This window comes from Perca fluviatilis, chromosome 19, assembly GCF_010015445.1.
Source record: "Perca fluviatilis chromosome 19, GENO_Pfluv_1.0, whole genome shotgun sequence".
NCBI classification, from domain to species: Eukaryota; Metazoa; Chordata; class Actinopteri; order Perciformes; family Percidae; genus Perca; species Perca fluviatilis.
In genome coordinates, this window is record NC_053130.1 from 16,911,056 (window position 1) to 16,926,317 (window position 15,262).

At 39.1% G+C, this 15,262-nt stretch overlaps 1 protein-coding gene across 1 annotated transcript; it reads left to right on the forward strand.

Annotated features, from left to right (window-relative positions):
- The first annotated feature begins 12,245 nt into the window (after window positions 1–12,245).
- Window positions 12,246–14,879, forward strand: slc18a3a (solute carrier family 18 member 3a). Its single transcript, XM_039784793.1, has one exon. The coding sequence runs from the start codon at window positions 12,724–12,726 to the stop codon at window positions 14,287–14,289; it is 1,566 nt and encodes a 521-aa protein (XP_039640727.1). The 5' UTR covers window positions 12,246–12,723; the 3' UTR covers window positions 14,290–14,879.
- The last annotated feature ends 383 nt before the right edge of the window (window positions 14,880–15,262 follow it).

Here is a 15,262-nt window from a genome sequence, read left to right on the forward strand (position 1 = left end):
GATACCTAGATGTTTCTGTCTGTGGGTGTGTGTGCATGTGTTGTGTCTTAAACAGTGGTAGCCATTGTCCCTGGTAAACATCTGCCCTGAATTTGCTGTCATTTGTTTCTGCAGTTGTGTTTTGTAAAGGATTTTGTCAACCGAAAAAGTGAATTGCCATATTGTTAAAAGTTAACAAAATGTTCAAACGATTCCTCTTGGAAGTGACTACTAAGTGCAGCAGTATTTAATTGTACCACGTAAATTCAACAAAAAACATTGGACTTGACCACTTCTTTAACAAACACAGGATTTCTTTGGGATTGGGATTTTTGGGTTTTCTCGAGTCAATGGGAAATGTAATGTAATTTCTCTCATTAACTACGGGGATGAATTTTATTTGAGTTTACCCTAAGAAATGCTTTCTGTAAACAGACATCATTCAAGATGCCCAAATATTCTATAACTTTCAAAGTTGATTTAACAGTCCTACAAAGAAAGTAATGTAACAGCTAACAGAGGATTAATGTCATGGATTGTATGACATCTGTGTGTGCATGCCACTCTTGTCATGTTCTGTACAGTCATGTGTGACCTCTGTATCCAGAGTCCTTCACTAATCCTCTAAACAAGAGGACCATTCTTCAATACACAACCCCCACGACAAGTTAGAGATTAGTGGGTGGCTGTAGATTAACTGGACGCCCTTCTCACCAGCAGATTTGCATATTAAATAAAGATAGAAGTCTGTATGACATTTAAATAGAGAAATAAGAGAAGTAAGAATTATTTATTGGTATTTACTAACATAATTTAAGTGGTATATTCCTGGTTTAGATTAGGCTTTAAAATGTAATGAGCTATGGCTGCTCCCTAATGTTAATGAAATTCTGTGTCTGACTAAGACGCTATGTAATTTATCTATTTAACTTGTGCAAATCATAATAATAAGAAGACAATACTAATGATGTGTTTTCACATTCATAATAAACCTTACCTTAAAAATGGCATTACTTTGAAATTTCTTTAAAAATGTATTGTCTAACCACAGCATTAGACAATAACATATTGTTATCAAATAACCAATATTCTTACAGTAAGTTTCAAAAAGCAAGTAGTAGCCTCTCATGGTATTGTTTTATTGTAGCATATGCTTTTAGTATATAACAGCATAATAAGGAATGTTATCAACATACCAAACACTTTATCAGACTTGGGGTCAGAGTGGAGTGTGTTTTTTTTAGTTGATCTAAAAAGGTGGACACCTTTTAAACATAGGATACTTTAGCATCCAATTTCTATATCATGATACATATATGGTTCATGGCATCATAATGTAAATCCTTAAAGGTGCCCTGCCACACGTATTTCATTACTTTGTGGTAATGTCTGAAGTTCTACCATGGACTCTGTAACATTTTTTTGTGGAAAAAAATGCCTTGGTTACCTTGTTTCAAGCCATTCTAGCGTGGTATAGAAAGCCTACAGGAAGACAGCTCGATTTCTGCCAGTTCTCATTAATATTCAACAAACTGAGCTGTTTGAATCTGATTGGCTAATAGCTAGCCAATGAGAGCCTGGCTGTCAGAATCCTTTACCCAGCCCAACTGGGCGAGCTAATGAATAGTAATGAGCTCAGGCAATATGATGTCAGACTGACCAGCTTTTGTAATTGGCCTGATTTCTCCGCTTATTTATTTTCAGTGGCTAGAGCTGACAGAGGAGGTAGCAGTTCATTTTCACATTCACAACATAACACAAACACTAATGGACCTAACAAATTTCAAAAAATGCAAGTAAAAATGTTTTTGTATAGCAGGGCACCTTTAACAGCACAAACAGGCCCATTCACACCTTAATTCTCCCATGTAAATGGATAAATATCTTACATGTAAGTGGGAAGTTCTTTGAAATCCTTAAAGATTAGTTAGTGGTGGACTGCAAATGTTAGTAGCCCAGATGACCAATTATTATATACTGAACAATGTGTAGTTATATATAGATTTTGTATAGGTATTGGTCCCTATGAATCCTATAAACTTCATTATGCTAGTTTATGATTTACGTGATGTTCCACAGAATGATTAACCTAAAAATAATAACAACTTGCAAATATCCAGCAATTCTTGGATGTTTAATAAAGGATGAAAAATGTCTTGACTATTTGTCTTTTTTCATATTCATAGTCAAAAAAAGCAGCAGGCTCCATCTAACACGTTACCCACCATTACTAAGTAAGACAATACTTGAGAAGACACTAGTGATGGTTCAAATGACACTGTTGTTTGAAAAGTACAGATTTGAAGAGCCCCATATTCTCCTTTTCAGCATCATATTTGTATTCATGGGGTCTCCTAGAATAGGTTTACATGCTTTGATGTTCAAATAACATATTATGTTTCTCAGACTGCCTATTTGCTGACGTGCCTCCACCTGAAACACTGGCTGAGCTCTTGGCCCACCTTCCTGAAAAACCTAGTCTGCTCTGATTGGTCAGCTGGCCCACTCTGTTGTAATTGGTCAACAAAATTCACACAAGCCACTGTGTGCTTGCTCAGGCAGCACCAATGGGCAACATTTGAAAAACTGGGCTGGCCTTTTCAATAAATGACATCATTAATTATGGAATTTCAAACAGGAATGTGGGCAAGCCATTTTCAGGTAGTTGAGAAAAAGTGTTTGTACTTTATACATCTGTTACATACACAAAAAACTATATAACATATTAAAAGATTGGGAAAATCCCAAAAAGGATAATAGGGCCTCTTTAAAGGTGAAGTAGGTAAGCCTTATAAAACTTTCTGTCATATTTGCTGAAACTGATCCTATGTTCCAGTAGAACTACATGAAGCAGGTCATTTAAAAAAATAATCTGGCTCCTCTGGCACCACCTACTGCCTGTAGTGCGATTTGCAAAAATCCACAGCTCCCTGTTCAGTTGCACCAATCATGGCCAGGGGGAGTGTCTAACTACGTGTCAATCACTGCTCATGCACACGCATTAATTCTCCCTTGTGGGGGGAGGGGCTTAGGAGACCATTTTGGGCTTTAGAGGAAAGGGGGGAGGGACTGAGAAGTTGTCGAAGTCCTGGATGTTCACAATCCTACCTACAGCACCTTTAATACTTATAAAGTAGCCTACTTGTACTTTTTGGAGTAATTCTATTTTATGCTACTTTATTCTGCTTCTCCACTAAATTACAGAGGGAAATATTGTAATTTTTCTACATTTGTTTAGCTTTAGTTACTAGTTAATTAGCATATTCAGATTACTAATGCAAATTATAAACAAATACATTTAATCATTACATCATACAATCAGCTACCCAGCAGTATAAAGAATATAAAGTAGTTCAAAGTAAGCCCGCCTTTACCAGCGACAACATTAAAGTGATGCGTACACAGGGACGGATCTACAGGGGGGCAAGGGGCAGCTGACCCCAGTGGAGAGCCTGCCTTGCCCCTTGCCCCTTGCGCCCCCCCCCGCCCCAGCTGACCCCCTAACTTTGGTGTTCCAAAAAATTTACTTGTTAAAATAAACCGCCACTATGTACACAAGCTTCTCAAAACATTGAAACAAACAATACATTTATAATAATTTATAAGAAATATAGGGCTGCTCCCTCTTAGTTGATTAGTTGACTAATCGGTCGTTTTGATCGTAGTCAACTTAGATTTCTTTAGTCGATTAGTCATGTTTTATCCTTTTTTCATGCTGAATGACTTATTTCCAAACATACGAGCACATCTCTGGTCAACACAAGAATTAAAGTGGTGCTTTTGCATGACTCTTTGCGGAGAAACTCAGATTTACAGATCTGTCGATTTAAATCAACTAATCAATTAATCGATACAATTGAATGAGTGTTAGTCGACTAAGAATTTCTTCAATCGAGCACAGCCCTAAAGAAATAATAATTGTAAATGTAATCTTAGCCCCCTGCCACTGAAATACTTAGCTACGTCCCTGCAACAAACGTGCAGAGCTGCGTTCACACAGTCTGGCTCGCACACAACGAGTCTGCTGCGGTGTGGTGGCCCTGCATACCGGCAAAGACCGAAGCGACAGAGCTGCCCCCGAGCCTCTGAAGGTGAAGTCAGTTTCCCCAGGTGAAGTTTAAACACACGTTTAACTTAAAGTTACATTTGTAATGAATGTAATGTATACTAAAGGCGGTTCAGCAACAGCATTAACAGCAAGTCTATTACATTAGCCAAAAGTGAAATCGCTCCCTCGTGATTTCTAAGCGCATTCTTCCCTTTGATTAGTTTGGATTTTAGTAAAGACAAGAACATCATTAAAACCTGGCATGTTTGAATTCATAACGTTTACAGAGGGTCGCCATTTCGGTGGCGTTACGTTACAACACACTATACAGTGTTTGCTCATTTTTATTTGATTAGTTAAGCAGCAGAATCCATTACTCTCACAGAAATTAAACCAGGTTACATCCTTTACTGTCAAACTGGGAAAACAACAAATATAATGGGATTAAGTAGGCTAGTCTAAAAATAACTGGTGTGTGCATGTGATAAATCTTTTCAGATTTTATATTTGTTATAGGCTAGGCCTACTTATTAGCTACAGGGCCCTACAGTGTAATGTAATACAAGGTTAACCAGAGTTTATCACATAGCTGGAGAGATTAGTTGGAGCCTAAATGTGAAAAGGAAAGCTAAAAGTGGGGATATTGCCAGTTTTTTGCAAAAAAAAATTCAGAGAAGTGCACAGGATGAAGAGAAGGAGGGAAATGTAGGAGAAGGCAGGAAACTGCAGAGACCATGAGGGTGAGAGCAGAAGAAGGCCACAGAAGAAGATGGAGAAATAAGTGAAGGAGAAGAGGAAAAGGAAGAATTGACTGTGAGGGATGAAGAGAAGGCTGCAGATTCAGAGAGAGGGACAGAGGCAGGGAGTGATCAGGAGGAGACAGATGAAGATGACCGGGAGGAAGAGGGTAGGTCTGCAATTCCCCCTGGACCACATGCTATGTTTTTATTCTTCTTCCTATAAATTGCATTACAGTAGCATAACATGTCATGTCACACAGTAAAATGACATGTTTTCAGTTTTTGTCTATTTCTATTCTGTTGTATAGGGTATGTAAAGATGTACATACAGTATATAAATAGATTATCTAATGTTTTACAGTTTCTTTTGTTTGATCATAATTACTGACTATTCTTTTTGTCTTACTTTATCAGTAATTATGATCAAACATAAGGTCAAACAAATGATAGAACTATGTTATGCAGTTTTACAGTTTTTTCTCTATTTGCCACACTAGCCATTTACATATGGGGGTTTCCAATTCCACCCTGCCAAGACCTTTCGCCACCCCTTTGCCACTTTTCTAGATCCGCCACTGTGCGTACACTAATGCATCAATAATTATAATCCCATCATATAATATATATTATTCTAAAATGGGCCATTCTGTATTATGAGTACTTTTATCTTTAGTACTTGAAGCATGTTTTGATCTGAATACTTACTGTGCTTTTTCTCAAGTAGCAGGACTTTTACTTCTAGACTGTGGTTTTGCTACTTTTACTTCAGTAAAGAGTTTTTTTCACCACTGGATGTGTGTCAGTGTAATCACAGTGAAGTGGACGTTCACCCAGCACGATGAAAATAACACCCAGAGGTTACAACATACAGTAGAACCCCCCAGTTGGTGTTTCTAAGGAGATTAATTGATGACAGCTTGTCAGTGGAGCGGGTTGTTGCATAATTATGCGGTAATAACGATAATGTAGTCGGCAAACCCAGCCCCTGACTGTTGTCCTCTGCATCATTCTCATTTATTCTACCTAATTGAGTTATCTACAAGAAAAAACACTACAGATTAGACTTTTCAGATGTCAAGCAATTCTCTTGAAATAAGGATTAAATTAGCTGCATGGGTTAGGGTTAGGGTTAGCAGATTTTTGTCATTATCATCAAAATAAAACTTCCACCAGACCCTTTATGACGTGAACAAGTCCCCAGACACTGCTGGAGATATGGAGCTGTCATCTGGTGGAAAGAGTTACTTTGACCTCACTTCCTAAACCGCTGCAGGCCAACATGATCAACTGCCAACATGATTGGAGGAACATTGTGCAATAATTTAATAAAATACCTGGTGCATTAGTGAAAGGCATTACTTTGCTATTATAAACATAGTGTTTCTCTCTTTATAGTTTATTAGTATTGAATAATGATTTGTCGTCATAGATGATGTCCCAGATTAAAACCACACTGGCCAGAGATTTACATCAAATGGCTAAAAATGGTATGTTTTATATTTATCTCTATTATGAAATCACAACTTTCAGTTACTTTTACTTGAATACATGACATAAACATACAACATTTATGCTACATCTGAAAATATGTAATTCAAAGTAGCAAAGACATACAAAAAGAGAAATGTTGCAGCCATCCCCCAGTGTCCCCTAAATCCTTCTTGTGTACAGAACGCCTTTGCTGCTCAGTAAAGGGTGGAACAAAGAGAGTCTGCTCTCCAACCTCATTATTTTGCTAAATCAACCCCAGTTCCTCTGAATCACCATCTTTTGAGGAATCCGATAGAGATTCCAACACCTCGTGATCGACCTCAGGCCTCAAAAACAAAGTGAAATGTTAGTCTGCTGCCTCAGATCGACCACCCATTCATTTTCTTTATTACTGATCTTGACTGTCAGATGTGAAGCCGATTATATAACCTTGGACCCACAAGACTGCCCGCACGCACGCACACACCCAAGCACGCACACATGCACAAACACATACACATTGAGAATTTACAGCTGCTCTTCCAAACAATTAATTGAACTTGAGAAATCACACCATTTGTATATGTACATATTTGTTTTGAAGAAACAGTATTTTTACAGGATTAGTAGTTCAGTGTAATCTGGATTAAAGGGGAGTTGTGCGTCACTGCCCCTTAGAAATCACTGTTTTAATTAATTTAACCGGTTACTTTGACCACTATAGGGTGGATGATATTGTGACCACTTCACACTATTCACTCCCTGACTTGCACTAACAGACACACAAATACACATATAACATCTTGTGCTGAGCAGCAAAAAAATCTGTCCAAACACATGTGGAATGCTGCTCACTATTTTCTTTTTGATTAGATGTTTTTTCACCCAAAACCAATCATCTTTTGAGGACATAGATGAGGAGGTGCAGTTTTCCTACAATGTTGTTGATTCACTGCAACCAAAGGTGGCATATCAGTGTTTATGCAAGGATGGTATGTTCACATTCAATTCTCCTTTTTTGTCAATTATAAAACTCCCCAGTCAGCATTGGCAGCAGCTGCACTATGCTTTGATTAAATGAATGGATTTCACACATGGGGATGATGTGTCTTTTAATCCATTCAGCTACTGTACATGGATTATCCTATTATTCAACTTTTCTTAGTTTTCAAATGCAGTTTATATGTATTATGTAAACATAACGTACAACTGAGGCTGATGGAAAGGTTATCAGTTTTGTATTTATTTGGTCATAATCCAAAATATTAGACACATTTAAAATTAGAGCTGATGATGGTGTTAAATGACACAAGGTATCACTAAATTTATAACAATTCATCCTGAGGGGAACATCATGAGGGGAACTAAACATCATGGTATAGGTATTTCACACTGGACCAAAGTAGAGGACAGACCGACATTGCCGTCCCTAAAAATCTTGATCCAAGATACAAACTTTTCAAGAACTCAGTCCATTATCTTCTTTCCTTCTCTCTTGTGTCATTCCTTCTATTCCTGTCACTTTTCAACTCTTTTAAAAGACTGAAATATTCTCCAAACTGCAGATTTCATCCAACAGAAAACCTCAACGCTGCTCTTCTTCACAGTGAGAACATTTACTCTGCTCTACATCTGTTTACTTTCATTGAAGTAGGACTTTTTAAGTGTTATGCCACTGTGGTTTATTTAAGGAAGGGATATCAGTATGTCTCCCACCACAGCACACTACAGCTGGAATGCAAACCATGTGAACTTTGATAGTCTAATAATCAAGGAATGTTCCTTTATACACTTTCTGTCCTGCTTTCTCTCTCATATACTGCAGCAGGCAACTTGTTGCTATTTTGTGAACGTTCGGCCAATCTATACTTTCCATCCATTTACAGATTTCAGTCTGCTACAAAATAACTTCATATTGTAATCATTGTGGTCCACCAGGTTATTTTTGGCTGCATTTGGCTGCAGTGGCTTAGGATTTAGTTTAGCTGTTAGAAATTAATACGTTGGCAACTGCACACGATTACATGGTGATCTTGACTCTCCTGAGCTACTTTCAAACCAGAGCAGAGCAGAATCACTGGTAAAACAGCAAAAAATGTTGATCCCTAACCCTAACACAGCCAATCCAGTTATGAGGACAATGCTGACTCCGCCCACAACAGCAGTCAAGAGGACACTGAACTGAAATGGATTGTTTTCCCCGAAAAAAAAGTGTGTTTACAGCAGTCTCTTGGGGTGGACCAGAAGCCAACGCAGAGTTCCGGCCTTCATGACTCTGCTTAAGCTTTCCAGTTACAGTATGTTCACTGAGGGAAATACATGTGATTATCAAAGCTGTTCTCTCACTGAGGTGATGTAACATTTCATCTAAAAATAAATCAGAAAAATGTTGAGCCCCTTTTTTGGTTACATTCCTAACATTTATTCCCTGGATTTAAGATGTCTACATCAAAGCTCCAGGAGGGAAACGAATAGCTGGATTTCTCTGATTTGTTTCAAAGACGCTGGGAATGAATGGTGTCTTCGGTGGTTTAAAGCTAAATTGATTGCATTCAACTCAGGACCCCTGAACCACTTCAGCAACATTCATACCTCTATGCGTCAATCTCAAGGCCCGGGGGCCAAATCTAGCCCCTTGCAAATTTTTATCCAGCCCGCATTTCAATTTGGGTTCACAGCAAATTTTGGCCCGACTAGTTGTGCACCACACCAAAAAAATCAGGAAACTGTTTTTCATACTGTATTATGCGACACTGCCGTGTATAATTTGACAGATTAGACGACTTTGAGACTCAGAATTCCCCACAGAAGCAGAGAGTTTTTAAATATTCAGGCTGTGAAACAGGTTGTTGTGAGTCGGCTGGGTGGCAGCTGCTTTTAAAAATGTAATGTTTGTTTTTCATGACTTGCTAAATTCTACGATGACTAAGAAACTTATTGCTGACTTTTTTAGGGTTTTATGTCGACCAAACTGTATGGGAGAAAGCTATATGAGACATGCAATAATACAAAGTTACTTGACTTTTTTTTGCTAAATAAAAGCATGTCAATAAACTCAACATGTCTGGCCCTTATTGTGATCGTCATTTCCAGTGTGGCCCTTAGTGAAATTGAGTTTGACACCCCTGCTCTATGCAGTCTGACATAAACCATTGGTCTATGTTTTCCAAGTTCCAAAAAAAAACGTGTGATCTGTCTACATATGTGGAAAAGCCATAGAAAAAAACTGAAAGAGTATTATAGAGCACAAAACAGCCATTAGAACAGGATTCTAATGGCTGTTTTGTGCTCTGTAATACTCTTTCAGTTTTTATTCTATGGCCTTTCCACATATGTTTTGTTTTTTGTTTTCTAAAAACTGGACTATGCCACGGCCAGGCATTTCACACAGGCCAAACATGACCCACCAGGCTACCTACGTTTCATTGCCCATGAAAAAGAAGTCTCATCAGAAGAGGCAATATCCCAAAATATCTCCCAACAGGCTTAAAGGACAGGTTTACTTAAAGCCAGTCTTTAAGTAATTTGTTTGAATCTTGATAAATGATACGGTGGTCTTCTTGAACATAGTGGTATTCTGTCTCTTATATCCCACAGGGGATACAACAGCATGACCAGAACTCTGTAAGCAGGGTGTAAACTGGGACTTTGTTGTTATTTTGTGTCAGTCTGTTTTATAGTGTTGTTTGGACGTTTTTTGTTTTGTTTAGGAATGTAGTTTTCTGTTGTTTTTAATCACATGATTTTAGTTTGTGGGTATTTTTGTTCATGCATGATTAGTGTTGGGTGTATAACTGTAGCATGGGAGCACTGTCATTTACATGTTTTTATTGATGAATACATTGAATCTTTGAACCTTTGTGGCTGTATCCTTCTATTCCTGATCTCTGTACAAGGTTGTCCATTGTTACAGTTACTAGGCCTGTGTACACCTGTGTTGAATTACATCATCCTATTGATTGTCTTTCACTGTGGTCTCCAACCTGGTGGGTCCTTAAAAAATCTAAAGGGTCCCCTGATGATTAAAGGCAGAAAGAAGGGACAAGTATACATACATGTTACACAAAATGATGTGCAATTTAATTAATTGTTTAAACTTTAACTAGTTATGCCCATAAACCCTTAAATGAAACTGAGAAAACAGAATCACTTTTCAGTTGAACTGGTCACAATTCTTGTCATGACTGTCATAAGTACTGTATATGCTACAAAATTTGAAGGATCCACAAGAAAAAAAGGTTGGGAACGGCTGGTTTGCATATAAATGACTTGCTGTTAAAGACTACTCATGCTGAGAGGAAGGCCTATGGTTGAAACAAGTCAGCAAATATATTTCAAGTGAAAAAGTATAGACATAGGAGGACATCTACTGGCTGAACACATGAGGACACATGTAACCCAAAGAAAAAATTAACATTTTCAATCATTTTGACTATTAATTAAAGCAACATGACTGAAACCTACATCATCAACACACAAATATCTGATTAATGAATCAGTGAAAACAGCATTTCATTCACAAGTATGCTGACTCTCTCCACTTTGATTACATTCATAAAATCAATCATCATCATTTGGCAGCAAATCTGCTGATTTTACTCTATAGATGTAGAATAAGATATGTAGAGGGAATCTTGTATAATAGGGTCCACTTTTCAGGTTACAAGGTTTCCTTGAACAATTAATTCTTCCTCGCTAGATGTCAATACTGCTCGGTCTCATGTTTCAGATCTAATCATCAATCTGTATCCAACTGTCATTATTTATTTATTTATTTATTCTGTAAACATATACACAAAAAGCTTCACATGGAGTGAGATAATTCAAACAGTTTCCAAACCAATTTTCCTGTTTTAAAAAGGTATTTTTAACTGGTGTCACTATCATGAAACACTTTAAAAAACAGCTCACTCTAATACGATGCTCAATTCAAGAAAATTCTCTAAAGACGTTGATTTGCATTTGAAATCAAATTATTGATCCCCATTAGTAGATTGCTTTGACTGAGTGCATTATTTTTTCCCTCCTTTTTCCCCCCCCTTTCCTTTTCTTTTCATTAATGTGGTGGGGGGCTATTATATGATAGTAGTATTTCCAGATGTAATTGACACGATGTATCTAGACCAAAACGTCGCAAAAGAACACATTTGGAAAGAAAAGTAACAGAATGTTTGGCGCATATATATCCTTTTGCGCCAACCATTCAGTTACTTTTCTTTGATATATATATTATATATATATATATATATATATATTGAAATGCAGATGATAAGGATGAAATCCTGTCAGTTGTGCGTAAACTCTTTTCTCAGATCATTGAATACTGATCATGCGGGTTGGATCATGAGAATTTGGCTCTGATGTTTACATGTCAACAGAGTGATAAGATGTTTCTTTTTTAACCACAATTATGCGCTCTCTCTCTCTCTCTCTCTCTCTCTCTCTCTCTCTCTCTCACATATACACACACACACACACACACACACACACACACACACACAGAGGTGAGAGAGCCAGATCAGCCTTGTCGGATCAGGCTTATCACTTCCTTTTAGTGGCATCTTCAGTGGAGCTGTCCACTGGAGTGTGGTGCTGAATCAGTTTATTTCTTATCGAGTAACGCAGAAATCTGTGCGTATTTGTTTGTCCTTGTAGCAATATTGCTGCTGAGCTCAAGTTAAAAAACTACAAGCTTTCATGTCGTTGTTTCTGTTATGTTATTGAGCGGAATTGCCAGAGTTTTAGCAATTCCTACTTTTAGACTTAAATGATCAAATTGCACATTGTTGTAATTTAAAATTGAGAAAGTTAAATATAACATAAACTGGAGCAACTATCCTCGGCCCTGTGTAGAAGCAACTGAATGGACAGCAGTGCGCACTCTGGATTTTGTATTTAATTAGCATAAAAGATCTTCTGGAGAGCAGCAGGACTGTGCGTCACAGCCATTGGCGAAGATGGGGGGGGAGGGGGGCACCTATTGGAGTCCACAAACTGCAGTGTGTATTCCTTACACGGCCGACAAAACCAGTCCGGTTGATGTGAAATGATGACTTAGCTCACAGCGTTACCTCTGACCGAAGACAGCCGGTAGCCGAAAGGATGCTGCAGACGGACCTAAAAAAGCGAGTGCGCTGATGGAGTTGGCACTGTGAGCTGGAGGTAAATCCCCAACCTGTAAGTGCTGCCCGGGACCAGCGCGTCACCTGAATGACGGGATATGAGACAATGAAGCAACTAGGGATGACGGCGATAAAACGAGTCCAAGTCACGGGAGTGGAAAAGCGCGTGCGATGACGGACGGCGCAAGGGACAGAGAAGAGGTAAAGCAGAGGGAAGTTATCTAGCTCATTAGTAGGGCTCCTGGTGCTGGAAAAGAAAACTAAATAAAAGACAGACCAGATGTGCCAAGTGCGCGTAATTCTATAAGCAAATCAACTGGGGGAAGCCGATTTTCATTCTCAAAAGACAAGACTTGAGCCAGAAATGGAAAACGTCATGGAGCCGGAGGGGACCACAGAGGGACAAGCCACTAATTTGGCACAATCTGCCGCCTCTAAACTGTCCCAGATAGGCGAAAGAACTAAACAACTGGGCTACATCCAAGACCCAGTTCGGCAGAAACAGGTTATTCTAGTAATAGTCTGTGTAGCGCTTTTGTTAGACAATATGCTTTACATGGTAATTGTGCCAATTATACCCGATTACCTTGCAGAGCTACAGAAAGCAGCGGATAAAGCCGAAGCCGTTGTACTGCAGACCAACTTCACTAACAGCACCATCCACAAAGCAAAGGGGAACTTCGACCTACAGATTGGTGTTCTTTTTGCCTCCAAGGCCATCCTGCAGCTCCTGGTGAACCCACTAAGTGGCACGTTTATAGACAGAGTGGGGTATGATATTCCACTCTTCATCGGTCTCAATGTCATGTTTCTCTCCACCCTTACTTTTGCCTTCGCTGAAAACTACGCGACTCTGTTCCTGGCGCGTAGCATCCAGGGCCTCGGCTCGGCTTTCGCGGACACTGCTGGGATCGCTCTGATCGCAGACAGGTACACAGAAGAGAAAGAGAGGAGCAAAGCGCTGGGTATTGCCTTGGCTTTCATCTCTTTTGGAAGTCTTGTGGCGCCCCCCTTTGGGGGGGTCCTCTATCAGTTCGCAGGGAAGCGGGTGCCCTTCCTGATTCTGGCCTGTGTCTGCCTCATTGATGGTGTATTGTGCCTGACTGTGCTGAAACCCTTCTCTAACCGAGAGAGAGAAAACATGCCAGTAGGCACCCCCATATATAAACTGATGATTGATCCTTATATAGCTGTAGTGGCTGGTGCTCTGACAATTTGTAACATCCCTCTCGCCTTCCTTGAGCCCACTATCGCCAACTGGATGGAGGAAAACATGCATGCCAACCAGTGGGAGATCGGCATGACATGGTTCCCTGCCTTCTTCCCTCATGTTTTAGGTGTATATCTCACTGTCAAATTAGCAGCCAAGTACCCTCATCTCCAGTGGTTTTACGGGGCTATAGGTATGGTGTTCATAGGCGCAAGCTCCTGCACAGTGCCAGCCTGTAAAAACTTTGGACAGCTCATGATCCCGCTGTGCGGAATCTGTTTTGGCATCGCCTTTGTGGACACGGCGCTTCTGCCAACACTGGGTTTCCTGGTGGATGTGCGACATGTGTCAGTGTATGGCAGTGTGTACGCCATCGCAGACATATCTTACTGCGTGGCCTATGCCCTGGGGCCCGTGGTGGCTGGACAGATAGTGCACGACCTGGGCTTTGTTCAGCTCAACTTAGGCATGGGCCTCGCCAATGTACTTTACGCACCAGCGCTCCTTCTGCTGAAGAACGTGACAAAGATGAAGCCTTCTTTCTCCGAGCGAAATATGCTCCTGGAGGATGGCCCAACAGGACTGTATGATACGATTAAGATGGAGCAACGAGAGAAGAAGAGAAAGGGTTTATGTACAACGATCGACGAGAATGGCATTGAAACCTTTCCGCAACGGTCGTATTCAGAGGAGGAATCCTCAGGAGGAGAGTATGCATAAAATACCTTCAACTGAGTGTAAAACTATCAAAGTGCCCATGTAGAGTTGTGTGCATCCCGTCCGATCCAATCAATTGCATAACACGATTAGGATTGTGTAACACATACATTATTTACTGCTCCTGGTGACAATTCCTGCGGGTATTGTCAACCAAGTAGCTTCAGGCTTTTGCAGTAGAAAGGCGCTCGCTGGCGTTTGTTCATCTTAAAGTGAGAGTATTGTGAAAGATTTGTTCAGATAAATGTCTATTCATTAACAGTATTTATCACTGTATCAGAAACTGACTCATATTCAGGGATTATGTGTAAATGTATTTTAATAAAAGAACAATTGTAATGTATGCGTCTTTCAATGTAATCTGTATTCATTTTGCCAGAGTTGTGCTGCTAAACTTAATATGCAATACTGTGTGTCACAAGACGATTTTAGAAAAATACAAAATATGTAAATGTTCTGAAATCTGCTTCTTGTTGTCTAATTATTTTGTTTATTTTTGATGATGTACTTCTGGAATGCATAGCCTCATTGTGTGATCTGCGACTGTACATACATGTATATTCATGTACATAATTAAATCAATATTATGTGAATGATATACTGTTTGAAATTATTTTTTTAGGAAATTACTTAGATAATTTTTTGCGGTATATGACACATTTATTTTCCTCTACAGGTGAATGAATTTAACAATGATCATGAAAATGTGAGTTTACTTTTAATATGATGGTTATATTCATAAAGCGTACACGTTGTTCACGCACACACATTCTTGGATTTTTGCATTTAACACGCATTCATTTAACAATCAAATAATAAACGTATTAAGGCCTACACTTGGGTATTTTGTGATCCTTATTATTATACAAAACAGGCAAAAGTGAATACCTAAGTCCATTTTAGAAAAGGTAACGTATTTAAAATAATAGTTTGGGAGCAAAATATAGGCCTGAGGGTGAAGGTAATATTGTGTGTA